Source organism: Oncorhynchus mykiss, chromosome 6 (assembly GCF_013265735.2).
Source record: "Oncorhynchus mykiss isolate Arlee chromosome 6, USDA_OmykA_1.1, whole genome shotgun sequence".
Classification (NCBI taxonomy): domain Eukaryota; kingdom Metazoa; phylum Chordata; class Actinopteri; order Salmoniformes; family Salmonidae; genus Oncorhynchus; species Oncorhynchus mykiss.
This window is the reverse complement of record NC_048570.1, coordinates 21,469,444-21,487,084: the sequence shown is the minus strand read 5'-3', so window position 1 is coordinate 21,487,084 and position 17,641 is coordinate 21,469,444. Positions and strand designations below refer to the sequence as shown.

Below are 17,641 nucleotides of genomic sequence, written 5' to 3'. Positions count from 1 at the left end.
GGAGTGCAATTGAGATTGTGTGATCTGTGGATCTGTTGGGGCAGTATGCGAATTGGAGTGGGTCTAGGGTTTCTGGGATGATGGTGTTGATGTGAGTCATGACCAGCCTTTCAAAGCACTTCATGGCTACACACGTGAGTACCACGGGGCGGTAATCATTTAGGCAGGTTACCTTCACTTTCTTGGGCATAGGGACTATGGTGGTCTGTTTGAAATTACAGACTCGGCCAGGGAGAGATTGAAAGTGTCAGTAAAGACACTTGCCAGTTGGTCAGCGCATGCTTTGAGTACACGTCCTGGTAATCCGTCTGACCCTGTGGCTTTGTAAATGTTGACCTGTTTAAAGGTCTTGCTCACATCGGCTACAGAGAGCGTGATCACACAAATAAACAAAATCATTTTTATTTTGATAAACATTTGGCATGGTGTTTGAATAGTGTGGATCTGACAGTGAAATTATTTTGTGGGTGATGGTGTGTTTGCTCTGTGTCTTTTCCCTACAACATTTATCACTCCAGATTTGATATCTTCTATACAATATTTAGTCGCAAAGGTTCAGTTTGATTACATTATTTACATCAAATAATTCAATGCTTTGTTTCTTGAATTAAGTTGATTGCTGCAATTTTGTAAGTGCATCAGCGTGGCAGATAAGTTACTGGTAGTATATTTTAAGGATCAATGAATTTGCGACACAGCATAACAGTTGTATCTTATACACACATACATACACAAGACTAGTATGGATTTTATACACAAGAGCCACCTGTATCTCATATTCAAATGGATACGTTGTATTCAAACTTTACTTTCTCGAGTCGTGTTTATCTCCCACATAAACATCTTGATGTGTGATTAGATTAGGCAAGGGCATATTTTTCCATATGTAATGAAAATGTAAACCTATGCAGGTTTTTATAGACTCAAGGCCCTCTGTGATCCTTTGGGGGTAACACCTGCTTCCATTTCAGGGCTGGCTTGTTTAGTCCTTTCCCCCAGTGTTTTCTAGCTACAGCCTTAAAGCCTGTTTGGATGGCCACAGCTGAATGAGACTGAAGCAGGTCTCCAGCTCCATCAGGAACACTCTGATGTAGCTAACTACAGTAATGAGGCTTGATGTGTCAGCGGAAGGAGTATTGTAACTGAAACGGCCAGTAGGATGCAACGGTCAGCCCATCTGCTCTGGATTCCCCTTCTCTCTCCAGTGATTAAAGGCCCTGAGCTGTGTGAATGGTCTATAGTGTTGCTGGCAGCTGGGAGCACACTGGGGGCTCTGACAGCCTATTAACCCCCCACTCACCCTCAGTTTAGCTAGGCCAGTCTGTGGAGACCCAGGTTTAGGGGAGGTCCAGGCCTCTCATCCTTTCTGAGCTTCACCTTAACTGGGCATGCAAGGCAAGCCTTCTGCCCTGGGGAGCAGAACCTGAACCGGAGCTCTGGGCCAAGACAAACACTACCCAAGCGGTGGCAGCTAAGGCGGTTTCATATAACCAGCGGCCCTATGTGTAATTCTGTGGGAGTCAGTTGCCTCTAACTTCCCCAGCCCACAGCGTACAGTGACAGCATGCTCTGTGCCAATGCCACATCCCTTATCTACCATCTGAGCAGGCAGAGAGACTGCATGGGGCTCTCAACACTTTGCCCTTATTTCATTTGGCTGCATCTCAATGTAACGACCTTAAGTGTTACAAGAAATTATGGTTGAGATTTGACCTTGAGCAAACAGTTGCGTGTTTCCCTCTCAGCAGTATCTGGGTGAAGTAGCTGGCAGTTATTCCATATAATGTAATTGGGTTGCAGTAGAGCCTGTATGAGCCCAAATCTACCTTGGAGCTTAACACATCTGTTCTCTGTAAAAAAAATAACGACATTACCGTTCCTGCCATTATATACAGGACAGCAGAGTCTGCATTACAATGTAGTTTTAACACGCTGTTGTTAGCTAGACATGGGGAAGTTGTGTTATTGTCGTAAGACAGGTTTCGTTCCCATGATGTAACTACTCTCCGTCCTATATTATGCCAATGACCTCTGCTTGTTTTTTCCAGCGATCATCCTTCTTCCATTTGCTGCGTGCAGGCTGGCCTGTAAGTATCCCAACTCAGTGATGTGTGCCAACTGCACTACAGTGGGTCAAAGATGCTGTGTGTGCCTGAGTGTGTTACTGATGGACCTCTTCCTATTAAATCCTCAGACAGAACAGGGACCTACTGGACCGATAGGGGAAATGGGCAAACCTGGCCTACCAGTGAGTGATATATCAATTTACTGTACACTAATCACAAATAAACTATGGTCATATGCCCTTGCAGGAATTTATCAATGCAAAGACATTCATGTAAGTGTAGGTGACGTTGGGCTAATAACTGAAAGGTTGCTTGTTCGAATACCTGAGCCAGGGAGAAAAACCTGTCGATGTTTCACTGTACCTATCCGGTGTATGTGACAATAAAACATGTTTTTATTTTTTTCTTCAGGGCATTCCTGGAGATCCTGGACACAGACGAATGCCAGGACACAGGGGAGACATGGTAATCTTAACAATACAACTAGCAACTTGTTATACAAATGTTCTCCTAGTGGTTAATGCACATTCAAGGCTCAGTATTGTCTACCATCTGAGATCTCCTAGTCTTCTCTGAAGTTTTATTCTAAGCAGCTAAATGTATGAATCATGCCTGGTGTTATGTCTGTGCCAGGGTAACCCTGGGCCGAAGGGTGTGTCAGGTCGAGGAGGGACCTGGGGCAGAGATGGTGAGCATGGCCTGGATGGACAGCCAGGGCCACCGGGATTGCCTGGGCTTCAGGTAACACCAAAGACATTCACATACATTATTTACAGTCAATCTATACATTTTAACTGAGTAAAATCAACTCATACAATACAAGATTTTATTAGAATGAAACAAGAAAGAAAGTATGGACCTCTATAACTGTAATGGCATGGCGGTGGTTTCTATTTCAGGGTCCTACAGGCTATAAGGGAGAGAATGCTCCTCCAGGGGAGAGAGGAGATGAGGTGAGAATACCAGTGTAAGGTACACTACATGTCTGTATGGCAAAATGCCAGATTAGTGCAGGGAATGGCTGTCAAACAAGCACCCTTCTCCAAACTGTGCCTATGGTCAGATCTCACAGTTCATACACTATACCGAGTCAGTGGAAACAACCAGCATGACTGTAGGTCCAGGAGCTTTTCCTGACCACAGAACCTGGAAAACCATCAGACAGGCTCTAGTAATAAGCAGTCATCATCTAGAGTCTGTTAGTTACTGTGATCTATTCCCCTTTTATGATGATGACCGATTCCACATTTGTGTGTGAAGCTGCCTGGATCCCAAACATGCCACCAGTCACCAGCTGGTGGCATTAGGGGACACCACAAACCCCATGGTTATACATGTTGGTTTATAGCAGGGGTCTTCAACCCTGTTCCTGGAGAGCTGGCCTCTTGTAGGTTTTCACTCCAAACCGAGTTGTAACTAAACTGGTTCAGTTTATCAACCAGATAATTATAAGGACTAGGTGTTCTAGATTAGGGTTGCAGAGAAAACCTACAGGACGGTAGCTCTCCAGGAAAAGGGCTGAAGAGCCCTGGTTTATAGTAACATCACTGGCATGTCTCCTGTGTCTCTCTCCTCACTGAACTACAGGGTTTCACTGGCAAGACAGGTCCATGTGGAGACAGAGGGAAGACTGGAGAGAAGGTAACTTTTTAAATATCAAAATTGCTACTCTTTAAACCTTTTTTATTCTTAAAGTGGGAAGTAGGCTGATGTTGTTCTGCACATGTCCACAAAGTGTTATTGCACTGCTCTCTAGTGGATGGAAACATCAATGGCTGCTTTGCTCAACACCAGACCTGGTTTCTTTTCAACTCATCCAAGCCTGTTTGGAACATGCTTGTATTTTTTTTGCACTTTCACTATCAAGGGCACACTTAGAATATTTGTATATATTATATTAAATATATTAATTCACTTTTCACGATCATGATCATCTGTAGCCTATGCTTATTAATGTAGTTTTCCCCAAGTGTAGACATATTTCTTGCTATGTTCTCCAGGGTTCTAAAGGAGAGCCAGGGGAACCAGGTTCTGTTGGCCCACTTGTGAGTAGAACACTTTTATCCTCTGGCCCTAATTCAGCTCTCAAATGCTGATAAGTGCTGATGTTTTGACTGTACTGTGGGTAATACAGATGTGGTTTATTAAGCTTGTGCATCATACAATAACTATTTTAATTTCAGGGGCCGGTTGGTAAAAGAGGAGTCCAAGGATTTTCAGGGTCACTTGGGCCTCAGGTAAGACTTTGAATAACAATCAATAATCCTAATGGAATACAACTGTGTTACAATCCATGCAGCCACACTATTTGATGGTGGGGTGTTCTAGATCAGTGGTTTCCAACTCCAGTCCTCCAGTACCCTCAACAGCACACATGTTTGTTGTTGCTCTGAACAAAAAACAACTGGTGCAGGTGTCCCTATCTCTTCTGTTTTTCAGGGTGATTCTGGGTATGATGGCGCCCAAGGTCCATTTGGGCCAATGGTGAGTGTAGGAGTATCATGCAAGCTCTTACGGTTACTATCACATCTACCTACTTTACTGCTGCAGTCAGAACACACTTGACAAATCAGTGCAGACGTACCACTTGCACAGGAAAACAATGGCCGTTGTTTTTTTTGTGTTTGCCTATTCACATATGTACTGTATGTGCCCAAACAGGGGGCTCCAGGTGTTACTGGTATGATTGGAGCACAGGGGGTGAACGGCTCAAGGGTCAGTATACTGTATATACCAATGCATAGTGGGCAGTGGATTGATGATTGATTGGCACAGACCAAAATTGTGTAGCTGGTCTGCACTCAAAATGGAGATTCAAGGTTTCTATTTCATTCAGGAGTGGGTAGATCAACAAACATTTTGGCCTAAGCCTTCAACAGTGTCATCCTCCTAAGGTGAGATTCTTTAGTGTGAGCTCATTAAAGGTAATGACCAACAGGTGCATTCATGTGTGCTCTCCTGGAACAGACACACATTTTTTATTTCACCAGTCAAGTCCGTTAAGCTCCAATTTTTATTTTCAATGACAGCCTTATTCAGGGGTAGAAGGACAGATTTTGACCTTGTCAGCTCAGGAATTCGACCTTGCAAACTCTTAATTACTAGTCCAACGCTCTAACCACTAGGCTACCTGCCGCCCCTCAATAAGCCATCTCAATATACAATACATAATCTAATATTGAAACAAGTAACATTCTTTAATGCATTGGAAAAATAATGTCTATAAATAGTTACAGGAAAATAGGAATTAACATTAGAAGCTAGGTTCAGAACACCCCTGCAACAAGCAGCAGTAGTCACAAAAAAGGCACCAAATCCAACTCCACATTAAGTCCACCTGGGTGTAGTGTGCGTAATGTGAAAATCAATATTGCCACCTCTACGTGTAGCCCAAACCTTTTCTATACCAATACACTGTCAGTTCTATGGCCCACTTCCATAAAATGTCTGGCAACAGGAGAGTGCGGACCAGCTACACAATTTTGGAATTCTATTGCATTTTGGTCAACGCACCTGAGCGCAGTGCTCACAACAACTTTGATTGACATAGACTGCATGGTATTTCATTTTATTTGACAATTAATGAAAAACAGCCATGTACAGTAACAGTCATCCTGTGTAAGGGTTTGTCCTTCTGCTGTGTTCCTCACAGGGAGAAGCAGGGCCAGATGGACCAGTTGGCCGTAAAGGGCCTCCAGTATGTGTCTTTGTTATATTCCTGTCATCGAGACTTCCTTTTTTCTTTCAGATATTTGTTCAAACTGAACTGTCATTCTTCTGTGTACTGTTTTTCTCATAGGGTCCCATAGGATTGTCAGGACAGAGAGGCTCTCCTGCACTTCGAGGAATCCAAGTAAGCAGGGGAGGAGTTGGCCCCCACACCAGACAATTTTAGTCCTTGAGGCCCACATTATTAGACAGATAAAGATAATTTTGCGCAAAAATAAAACTAATTATAAAGGCCCACTAGGCTAAACATTTGTGATGGAAAAATAAAAATATCACAATATTATTTGTTGACTATATTATATTGATATTTGACTCCAAGTATAAATTTGTAAAAAAAAAAAAAAAAGTATATATATTTGTTTCTGTAGGTAGCATTAGCTAGCGCCAGTCGGCTGTACCTACGCCAAAATTCCAGTATATCAAAAGCTTGTTCTCCATTGTCTTTTCTCACTGAACACAAATATAAACTCAACATGTAAAGTGTTGGTCCCATGTTTCATGAGCTGAAATAAAAGATCCCAGACATTTTCCACACACACAAAAAGCTTATTTCTCTCAAAGTTTGTGCACACGTGTTTACATCCCTGTTAGTGAGCATTTCTCCTTTGCCAAGATATTCCATCCACCTGACAGGTGTGGAATATTATATCACAACACAATGCTACAGATGTCTCAAGTTTTGAGGGAGCATGCAATGGCATGCTTACTGCAGGAATGTCCACCAGAGCTGTTGCTGCCAGAGAATTTAATGTTAATTTCTCTACCATAATCCAACTCCAACGTAGTTTTAGAGAATTTGGCAGTATGTCCAACCAGCCACACAACTGCAGACCACATGCATGGCATCATGTGGGAGAGCGGTTTGCTGATGTCAACATTGTGAAAAGAGTGCCCCATGGTGGCGGTGGGGTTATGGTATGGGCATAAGCTATGGACAATGAACACGATTGCACTTTTTTTTCTCCTCTTTTTTTTCTGAATTTTACCCTCTTTTTCTCCCCAATTTCGTGGTTACCAATTGTTAGTAGTTACTATCTTGTCTCATCGCTACAACGGGCTCGGGAGAGACGAAGGTCGAAAGCCATGCGTCCTCCAAAATACAACCCAACCAAGCCGCACTGCTTCTTAACACAGCGCGCATCCAAACCGGAAGCCAGCCGCACCAATGTGTCGGAGGAAACACTGTGCACCTGGCGACCTTGTCAGCGTTCACTGCGCCCGGCCCGCCACAGGAGTTGCTAGTGCGCGATGAGACAAGGATTTCCCTACTCGCCAAACCCTCCCTAACCCGGACGACATTAGGCCAATTGTGCGTCGCCCCATGGACCTCCCGGTCGCGGCCGGCTGCGACAGAGCCTGGGCTCGAACCCAAAGTCTCAGCACAGTTAGCACTGCGTCACCCGGGAGGCCTCACAATTGCACTTTATCAATTGTAGTTTGAGTGCACAGAGATACCATGACAAGATTCTGAGGCCCATTGTTGTGCCATTTATCCGCCGTCATCTCATGTTTCAGCATGATAATGCACGGCCCCATGTCACAAGGGTCTGTACACAATTCCTAGAAGCTGAAAATGTACCAGTTCTTCCAATGTCACATCTTGAACATATTTGAGATGCTCTGGATCGACGTGTATGACAGCGTGTTCCAGTTCCCACCAATATCCAGAAACTTTGTACAGCCATTGAAGAGGTGTGGGACAACATTCCACAGGCCACAATCAACAGCCTGATCAACTCTATGTGAGGGAGAACTGTCACGCTGCATGTGGCAAATGGTGGTCACACCAGATACTGACCGGTTTTCTGATCCATGCCCCTACCTTTTTTTAAAGGTATCTGGGACCAACAGATGCACATTTGTATTCCCAGTTATGTAAAATCCATAGATTAGGGACAAATGTATTTATTTAAATTGACTGATTTCCTTATATGAACTATGACTCAGTAAAAAAATGTATTGGTTGCATGTTGCGTTTATATTTTTGTTCAGTATAAATAGTGAGCCAACATATTTTTCGCAATAAATATTGTATCGGCACCTAAGTATCGTGATATTATCAGATTATGAGGTTCCTGGCAAATCCCAGGTCTACTAAAAATGGACCAGCCCATCTGTCATTTGCCTGAAATTCCAGATGGCCAGTCCGCCACTGCAAGTAAGACATGCCAGCTAATTTGCACAACAAATACACAGGCTCTGTGGTTATAATATTTCACTTGATCCTTATGCGTTTTGATATACTGTGGCAGCAAAATTGGTGAAATTATATGATTATAGAAACTCATTTTCAGTTCATACAATAATAGCACTGGTGGAAATCTCAATGTTCTTGCCAGCTACAGTAGATCTAGGAGATGACTTGTTTTCCTGGTATTCTCTCAGTAAATGTCCAGTTGAGTTTGGGGCTACCTGTTTAGTTTTTGGCATGGTCTAGTCCTAATGACTGCTCCTGCACACCAAACACTGGCTCCTGGCAAGCAGAGCAGACAATGGGGCTCTCCCTGAAGCCTAGTAAGACAGTGGTGTAGATATGAAAACCTACTTTTTAAATATCCATCTCCTGGCTAGTCTCAGTCTAGTGAAATATTAGCCATATCCAGATGGCCTCATAACCATGTGATTCAGATCCTGGCACAGGCCGTATAATCATATTGTTCATTATTGCAATCATACTGTATGATGACTTAGATGTACTTTATGACCTATTAATAAACAGGCTCTGACATACACAATGTGTATGCATACAACTGGTCTACTTGCATATAGCCTCATCATACGTCAACATTTTATTTTGCTGAAACAGTATTGAATGTTCTCATTTATTTTGTTGTCAGGGACATCCAGGGATGTATGGTCTTCCAGGTCAAAAAGGTGACATAGTAAGTTTAGTCTTCGTTCATCTTCTGTTTAATAAAATTCATCTCTTGTCAAAACCCACATAGGCCCAGTCATAAATCAACCCCTGCCTCTATCCCCTAGACACTTGCTGATTGCACCTGGTAGGAGTTGGTTTAGTCTATTTGATTATGTTTGTCTATTTCTGATTCTCTAAAGGGTGAAGTCGGGCCAATGGGCATGAAGGGTTTATCAGGCCTTGAAGGGCCCATGGTGAGTTCTTTGTGGATGAGCTGCACATTACTCTACATTTTTATTTGGATAGACATGTGGCTGCAAACACGTTTTGGGTTAAACATAAACAGCATTCTGCATGGCATAATCAACATGCCAACATAGACTATTGTGAAAACTGCTTCTAAAAGCTGTTTTAAAACTGGGTCATCAGAATAAAAAAGGTTTATTCGCCAGCTTTGTTGTTTGACTTATGGCCTCACTGCAGCAATAAAGTTCTTTAAAATCATAAATCTCCATGTGTCTTGCATCTCAGAGCTGACTGGCTTTTATACAGAAACATATGAGTTGACTTCTCACTCATTTTACAACTCTGCCAGCTGGTATTTCACTCGCATGTTTTAGCTCCTGGTTTTAGTTCAAGCTCTAAAACAACAGAAATGGAATTTTTTTTTTGGATATGGCAATCTATTTTACCATGGGTTTCCTTATTGGGATGAGGGCATACCTATATTTACTCTTAACATGGTATATAGTAAAAGGGTCTCCACTTAATCTCACCAAACAATGGGCTTGACATCCGATCTCACTAGATACCCTGGGATACACTGTAGTGTAGAGAATCTAAATCATCTGTGTGACTTTATGAGTTAAACAAATCCACGTCACTGTCTCTACCTCCTCTCCTCTCTCTGACGAAGTATCTGTCTGTCTTTTAGGGGACTGCTGGAATTCCAGGTCTGAAGGGAGCTCCAGGTGGCACAGTAAGATGTATATAATTATTATCTTGTTTATTAAACAGGAGTGACATCTTTAGAGAGGAGTGAGGCTCTATTCTATGAATCCTATCTGAGCAGATCTGACTTTTCCTATAGGGCTTCAGAGGACTAGATGGAGACAAAGGAGATGCTGGATCCAAAGGAGACAGGGTAGAGACTTGATTATGGGTTTGGATGCAGTAGTACAAGAATCATGACTATCACAAAGGCCATGTTCATGAAGATCTTGTTAAAATAAAAATTAAAAACTTCATATTATATGGTGTTTTGATACCATTAGTATTTTTTTCCTCAGGGTTCTGTTGGTGCATCAGGGATCCTAGGCCGTCAGGGTGAGAGGGGTCAGAGTGGCCTCTCAGGCCTTCCTGGTGTCAGAGGTCAAGCTGGCCCCCAAGGCATTCCGGTAAACATCAGGATGACACCTGCTATTCACAGCCTTTATTACTGTAACATACATTAATAACACTCCTCATCTTCCTACTGTACCTCTTCTGCTGTTACATACTGATACATGATTCATGTAAAATGTATGAAGGATTATGTTGGATACCTGTAGTTTGTGTTTATGAAATGGCACGGCTCATTTGAACCTTTGATGAGAGGGCTCTGATCCCTTTCTCTCCCATGCAGGGTGAAGACGGAGAGGTCGGCCTCCAGGGAGTGGTTGGAAAGGAGGGGTCAAAGGTCAGCAGAGTTTATCACTGTCTGGTGGAGTGATTACAACAAACTAGACTTAGACTTAGAATTACTTTATTTTTCCTGAGGGAACTTCATGTCCTGAGGGAACAACTAGAGCTCTTCTGTTAGACCTTTCCTTTGTTCTAGTCTACATGCAGCTGCATTCAATGAGCCAATATTGAATGGCCAGCTTCCCAAAGATGTCAAAGTCTTATAACCTGAGTTTCAATACAATACAATATAATACTGACAGAGTTATGTCATGCCATATTCTTGTATCACATGCCATAATATAGACTCAAAATCTTAATTTTGAATGTCTCTTTGTTTCCACCTAAGGGCCACAGGGGAACTCCAGGCCATAATGGGAAATCAGGACCTAAAGGACCCAGGGTAACTGTCTCCTCAAATACAGTGTTTCCCAACTCCAGTCCTCGAGTACCCCCAATAGTAATCATTTTAGTTGTAGCCCCTGATAAAGTCACCTGATTCTACTCATTGAGGGCTCAATGATTAGTTGACAAGTTGAATGAGGTATGCTTGTTCGGGGCTACAACAGAAATGTGGGGTACTGGAGGACTGGAGTTTGGAAACACTGCTGTAATAGATCATCTTTGTAGATACATTACTATACCCTCTGCTGGAAGATGTTGTTGGGACTGGGGGAATAATCACATTCTCCCTCTGATATCTTCTATTTCCAGGGTCGTACTGGACAGCCTGGTCTTTTTGGTATACCTGGAATTCTGGTAAGAGAACAGTATTCATTCTCATATGAGTATTACTTGACAGACAATCCTTGATGGATAATGTAGCTATAGTAACAATCAGCTGTCCTTCTTGTGTGATAGTAACAATCAGCTGTCCTTGTTGTGTGTGGTATGTATGCCAGACGTGTTTGTGTCTATGTCTGTGTGTTATGTTGCAGGGTTTTAGAGGCCTCATTGGGACTGAGGGTGCAGAAGGAAAGCCTGGTACACAGGTTCCCATTTTATAACTTTTAATTTTTTAAATATCACTTATTAGAATTTTCTACTGACTCCTTATTGTCTATTGTGCATTGTCAATGCAGTTCCTTGAACAGGTACTAACCCAGCGGTTTCAATCATTATTGATAAATAGGTTTCAGGATAAGTTCTGTGTACAGATAGATAGATAGATAGATAGATAGATAGATAGATAGATAGATAGATAGATAGATAGATAGATAGATAGATAGATAGATAGATAGATAGATAGATAGTAGGATCTTAATTTGTTCATTCTTTTGTTGCAGAGAACTTTCCTGCACAACAGGAAATGCAAAATTGTAGTGTATTTGAGTTTTAAAATGTCCACTTTGAAATGTCAGACTTGATTTGGCCCTACAAAAATGTCCATTAATTATAATCCACATAATAATTCAAATGTCCCTTTGCTGCAGGATTATTTTCCTGCTGTAGAAAACTGACTAAAATTAAGATCCTACATCTGTACAGAAAATAAATGTATGGCATGATAAAAACAATGTGTGTAATGTTTGTGTTGTTGTGTGTGATTGTAGGGTGAGCTTGGTTCTGCTGGTATTCCTGGAACTAAAGGACACAGAGTGAGTCAAACCCCTTTAACCAATCAGCTCTAAACAAGTAAAAGTCAACAGTAAAAAGAAAAGAAACACAAATGGCTCAATCATTGCTGAACTCTCATAAACCATAGCAATAAAGAGAGGTGTGATTGGTTGTTTTTCAGATGATCCTCCTTAGACACAGATATACAGTGCCTTGCGAAAGTATTCGGCCCCCTTGAACTTTGCGACTTTTTGCCACATTTCAGGCTTCAAACATAAAGATATAAAACTGTATTTTTTTGTGAAGAATCAACAACAAGTGGGACACAATCATGAAGTGGAACGACATTTATTGGATATTTCAAACTTTTTTAACAAATCAAAAACTGAAAAATTGGGCGTGCAAAATTATTCATCCCCTTTACTTTCAGTGCAGCAAACTCTCTCCAGAAGTTCAATAAGGATCTCTGAATGATCCAATGTTGACCTAAATGACTAATGATGATAAATACAATCCACCTGTGTGTAATCAAGTCTCCGTATAAATGCACCTGCGATAGTGTGATAGTCTCAGAGGTCCGTTAAAAGCGCAGAGAGCATCATGAAGAACAAGGAACACACCAGGCAGGTCCGAGATACTGTTGTGAAGAAGTTTAAAGCCGGATTTGGATACAAAAAGATTTCCCAAGCTTTAAACATCCCAAGGAGCACTGTGCAAGCGATAATATTGAAATGGAAGGAGTATCAGACCACTGCAAATCTACCAAGACCTGGCCGTCCCTCTAAACTTTCAGCTCATACAAGGAGAAGACTGATCAGAGATGCAGCCAAGAGGCCCATGATCACTCTGGATGAACTGCAGAGATCTACAGCTGAGGTGGGAGACTCTGTCCATAGGACAACAATCAGTCGTATATTGCACAAATCTGGCCTTTATGGAAGAGTGGCAAGAAGAAAGCCATTTCTTAAAGATATCCATAAAAAGTGTTGTTTAAAGTTTGCCACAAGCCACCTGGGAGACACACCAAACATGTGGAAGACGGTGCTCTGGTCAGATGAAACCAAAATGGAACTTTTTGGCAACAATGCAAAACGTTATGTTTGGCGTAAAAGCAACACAGCTGAACACACCATCCCCACTGTCAAACATGGTGGTGGCAGCATCATAGTTTGGGCCTGCTTTTCTTCAGCAGGGACAGGGAAGATGGTTAAAATTGATGGGAAGATGGATGGAGCCAAATACAGGACCATTCTGTAAGAAAACCTGATTGAGTCTGCAAAAGACCTGAGACTGGGACGTAGATTTGTCTTCCAACAAGACAATGATCCAAAACATAAAGCAAAATCTACAATGGAATGGTTCAAAAATAAACATATCCAGGTGTTAGAATGGCCAAGTCAAAGTCCAGACCTGAATCCAATCGAGAATCTGTGGAAAGAACTGAAAACTGCTGTTCACAAATGCTCTCCATCCAACCTCACTGAGCTCGAGCTGTTTTGCAAGGAGGAATGGGAAAAAAATTCAGTCTCTCAATGTGCAAAACTGATAGAGACATACCCCAAGCGACTTACAGCTGACTTACAGCTGTAATCGCAGCAAAAGGTGGCGCTACAAAGTATTAACTTAAGGGGGCTGAATAATTTTGCACGCCCAATTTTTCAGCTTTTGATTTGTTAAAAAAGTTTGAAATATCCAATAAATGTCGTTCCACTTCATGATTGTGTCCCACTTGTTGTTGATTCTTCACAAAAAAATACAGTTTTATATATTTATGTTTGAAGCCTGAAATGTGGCAAAAGGTCGCAAAGTTCAAGGGGGCCGAATACTTTTGCAAGGCACTGTAACAGCTTGCCTGTGGGCCTGTGGTGGCTATTGCTGTCCCAGCTCTCCTGTTTATATGAGCACCTACATGTCAGACAGATAAGACTAGATAGTGTACCAGTAAAGAGGTTTACAAGGCCCTGATCATCCCCAGGGGTTTGTAGGCTCAGTCAGTCAGTGTCTTTGTAAGACACATTCAACATGGCACAGCCAGGGATGATCTGAGGTCCTCAACACTGCTTTGTAAAGTCTTGATACGTGATGCTGGTAGGGCACATTGAATTAGGGTATACATTTGTTGCTACAGTACATGGTTGTATATTCACGAGTCAATGTGTGTTTAACCTCTCTGTCATAAATCCAGGGATTTTCAGGTCTGGGGGGAGCACCAGGACGAGCAGGTCCCCCAGGTGCTCAGGTATGTCCAACAATAAATGTCGCTCACCTATCATTGCTGGACCTGCACATTCTGTCACCCTCCTCAACCTACCCATTCTTACCCTTTATGTTTATATCTATTTCATGATTTCAACAGGGTCCTCCAGGAAAGTCTGGACAAGACGTCAGTCCTGGGCCACCTGGTGATAGGGTGAGTACTGTAGGCCAAGAGCCTCTGTCTCAAACCGAAATATTACCAACATTTCTCGTTAATGAGTCTCTCTGTTCTCTAGGGCTTCACAGGGAAAGATGGCGTGGAGGGTCGCCAGGGGCCAGTGGGCATGTATGTAAGTGTTGCCTGTCCAACCCCAACAAGGTGTTAGAGTGGGCTAGTGGCCATAACCAGTCTACATTTAATTTATCTTAATGTGTTTAGAAAAGTATTTTTATAATCCCGCTGTGAGAGTTCATGCTCTGTAGGTGTTACTGTAATCTGTTCTTTTTTCTAAGAAAAGTGTAAAAGATAGATGTTTAAACCAATTATTATCATCTTAGTGCAGTGGTACCTACTACTGCCAACAACCAACTTTGTGTGGAACAACCAACTGTAACCGTAACTGTGGAAACCCATTCCTTGTACAGGGCTACCCAGGAGCAGTGGGTTTAACTGGGAGACCTGGTCATTTTGGAGAGAGGGTAAGAAAATACCCCATACAGTTCTACCACATGTTAGTGTTAGTATAGTTGTTGATTTCATTGAATGCCACCTGTCTGTCTGTCTAACCTCAGGGGGAACCTGGTGTGAGAGGTCCCGCTGGTATCCCTGGGAAGAGTGGACCACCAGTGAGTACACTGTACTGACACTCACATTATGAAAAGAATAGTGTAAACTAATATTGGTGGAAATATTACACATTGATACCTTTTATTACCACGTTGATGTTTTTGATCTGTCCTATAGGGGTTAAAGGGATCTCATGGAGAGAGAGGGCCGGCTGGACCTCAGGTAAGGAAGCTCACTCTTTAAGACCATTTGACTAATACAGACTAGCTTTAGACACACTGGATGAGGTTTCCCCCTGGGGTTACAGCCTGACTCTGCCATGATGTTTTTCTGGTTTATCCACCTCAGGGTCGTCAAGGAGACAATGGACTCAATGGCATACAGGGGTCACCAGTGAGTAGCACTTTTAAATCATGTCCTTGTCCTCTTGTTTGGTTAGATGGCACTTTAATGATTTGGTAATTTTGTTTTCTAGAGACAGATTAAGTTATGAGGTCCATGGTTGGCTGATGTGAATGTACTATGGTCCATATTTGTCTTCTGGTTGAATCAGAAGATAATAAAAAAATAGGTTTTTATTGTTACATACATCAGATAGGTGCAATACAATGTGTTTTTTACAGGGGCAGCTCTGGAGCAAATTAAGGTTAAGTGCCTTGCTCAAGGGCACTGGTATTCGAATCAGTGACATTTTGTTTACTGGCCCAACGCTTTAACCGCTATGTACCTGGTTTTAGGGTCCTCCAGGCCTACCAGGGCCAGAGGGCAGGACAGGAAAGCCAGGCCCCCCAGGAAGCCAGGGGCCTCTGGGGCCTCAGGTGCTAGCCGGACCCACCGGGTTTCCAGTGAGTGGGTACTTTTCATCTTTCTCATTGTTTCATTCCAATAAAAAAATGTAATCAGAGGCCTATCTGTATATTAGTATTATATTAGTATATTATATTATATTTGTATTATTATATATTCTGTTGATTAAATATTTTTATGAACATTACAGATATTAACATGTATTATCAATACATGTATAGTCACTCTTGAGTCTGATAATGTATTTTATCTACTGTATCCAGGGCACTCCTGGGATAGATGGAGTAACGGGGCAGGTTGGAGAAAATGGAGTGCAGGTGAGTTCAATGCCAGCCCTAGCTCTTGTCTTTTTCTATTTTCCAATGATAGATTGAAAGGAATAAGTATAAATCATGACAGTCAGTAATGCATTGAGTGATGTACTGTACTGTTGTGTCTGTTTAGGGAGCAGCAGGGCCTGTTGGGGACAGTGGGCCAGCTGGACTGGATGGACAGCAGGTGTGTGTCTGTTCTTAGACAGTCGTATACCCATCCACCTCCATTAGGACTGATGTTGTGTTTTTTGCTATTTCTTGTTTTCATGGTGTAAAGTGTGGTATATCATACAATACCTTTGCAATAGTGCTATCATGGCTGACATTGATGACCCTGTACTGTATTCTCCTGCCTCCCAGGGTCCCCCAGGAACAGTTGGTGAGGAGGGGCCATCTGGCAGGAAGGGGGAACCGGTCAGTGACATCATCACAATAGGATTTCCTCCCTTTTTCAGTAGTTTTTCAGTTCAAATGTGTTAATTAGATCGCTCACTACTCTATCCCCACCTCTCTTGACTCCATCTATGTTGCTGTGAGACAGGGAGCTCCAGGTCCCTTTGGAAAGGCAGGGCCGAATGGACTACAGGGAGAGCCAGGGCCACAGGGCTCCCAGGGGATGCAGGGTGAGCCTGGCCCAAGGGGCAAAGAGGTCAGTTGTATTACCCTTTCTACCAAGCTCATCTACAGACACAGGCTGCCATCATTATCAGATTGGGATGTGGTTTCATGGTTTTCTGTGATTGTCTGTTGCAGGGAGAGATGGGAGGTTTCGGCAACAGAGGATATCCTGGTCCTAAAGGACAAAAGGTAATGGAATTAACAGGATAAAGAAGGCCTACTTAATATATGCTTTATGTGTGGTTCTATATGTATGATACAATGCCTGTTAAGATTTTCAGAAGTCTTTGAAAAATGTTTTCTTGCTCCTCTGCCATACAAATCCCAATCTGATACTTTCCATATTGTTGTTTTTCCCCTCCAGGGGGACATAGGACCTCGTGGATTTTCTTGGTCGGAGGGGCCCTCAGGAGCTCTTGGGGACAATGGGAAAAGAGGAGTGAAGGGAGAGAAGGGCTACGTAGGACTACGAGTGAGTGACTGATAAGGTGTATTCTATACTAATGTTTGATGGTTTAATAGAGGTGATGTGTGTGTGTGACATGTAGATTTGGCACTTCAACGGTGTTCTGTTTCTGTTCATCAGGGCCAGGTGGGGTTGATTGGGGAAGCTGGACCATCGGGCTTGTCTGGACTGGAAGTAGGTTTGAAGTAGACTGGAGTGTATTGATAGTTAGAACATCTGTTATTACTCAGTAATGGCAATGTCTCTAATGGCTTTGTCAAATACTCTGCCTCACAACCTGTTATTGTTCCAGGGTGTTCCAGGACCTTTTGGATTGGCTGGCGCTGATGGACCACAAGGGCAGAAGGTACAGTATGATGATGAAATTCTCTAATCACAATCGGGACAATGATGCCATATTGCTGTACAGTAACATGGAGTTGTAATTTCTCTAGGGGGACAAAGGCCCTTATGGTATGGCTGGGAACCCTGGAAACTCAGGCCTTAAGGTATGTATTGCCAACAAAATGGTTGTTCATTTTCATGTATGAATTATAGAGAGTAATGTAACTGTAGGCTTGATTGGTTTTATTGAGCTGTTGT

The 17,641-nt window shown here is 42.5% G+C and overlaps 1 protein-coding gene across 1 annotated transcript in view; it reads left to right on the top strand.

Moving 5' to 3' along the window:
• The window catches only part of si:dkey-61l1.4 (collagen alpha-1(II) chain), a 29,696-nt gene that overhangs the window by 6,839 nt on the left and 5,216 nt on the right, over positions 1 to 17,641 (top strand). Inside the window, exons 4-35 of the mRNA XM_036980266.1 lie at positions 1,544 to 1,551; positions 2,478 to 2,531; positions 2,700 to 2,807; positions 4,067 to 4,111; positions 4,250 to 4,303; positions 4,506 to 4,550; positions 5,719 to 5,749; positions 5,866 to 5,919; positions 8,853 to 8,906; positions 9,942 to 10,049; positions 10,277 to 10,330; positions 10,664 to 10,717; positions 11,029 to 11,073; positions 11,253 to 11,306; positions 11,868 to 11,912; positions 14,057 to 14,110; positions 14,228 to 14,281; positions 14,364 to 14,417; positions 14,713 to 14,766; positions 14,860 to 14,913; positions 15,032 to 15,076; positions 15,203 to 15,247; positions 15,592 to 15,699; positions 15,925 to 15,978; positions 16,106 to 16,159; positions 16,336 to 16,389; positions 16,517 to 16,624; positions 16,729 to 16,782; positions 16,958 to 17,065; positions 17,180 to 17,233; positions 17,352 to 17,405; positions 17,494 to 17,547. Coding sequence (XP_036836161.1) covers positions 1,544 to 1,551; positions 2,478 to 2,531; positions 2,700 to 2,807; positions 4,067 to 4,111; positions 4,250 to 4,303; positions 4,506 to 4,550; positions 5,719 to 5,749; positions 5,866 to 5,919; positions 8,853 to 8,906; positions 9,942 to 10,049; positions 10,277 to 10,330; positions 10,664 to 10,717; positions 11,029 to 11,073; positions 11,253 to 11,306; positions 11,868 to 11,912; positions 14,057 to 14,110; positions 14,228 to 14,281; positions 14,364 to 14,417; positions 14,713 to 14,766; positions 14,860 to 14,913; positions 15,032 to 15,076; positions 15,203 to 15,247; positions 15,592 to 15,699; positions 15,925 to 15,978; positions 16,106 to 16,159; positions 16,336 to 16,389; positions 16,517 to 16,624; positions 16,729 to 16,782; positions 16,958 to 17,065; positions 17,180 to 17,233; positions 17,352 to 17,405; positions 17,494 to 17,547 — 1,875 coding nt within the window. The remainder of the gene's footprint in view (positions 1 to 1,543; positions 1,552 to 2,477; positions 2,532 to 2,699; positions 2,808 to 4,066; positions 4,112 to 4,249; positions 4,304 to 4,505; positions 4,551 to 5,718; positions 5,750 to 5,865; positions 5,920 to 8,852; positions 8,907 to 9,941; positions 10,050 to 10,276; positions 10,331 to 10,663; positions 10,718 to 11,028; positions 11,074 to 11,252; positions 11,307 to 11,867; positions 11,913 to 14,056; positions 14,111 to 14,227; positions 14,282 to 14,363; positions 14,418 to 14,712; positions 14,767 to 14,859; positions 14,914 to 15,031; positions 15,077 to 15,202; positions 15,248 to 15,591; positions 15,700 to 15,924; positions 15,979 to 16,105; positions 16,160 to 16,335; positions 16,390 to 16,516; positions 16,625 to 16,728; positions 16,783 to 16,957; positions 17,066 to 17,179; positions 17,234 to 17,351; positions 17,406 to 17,493; positions 17,548 to 17,641) is intronic.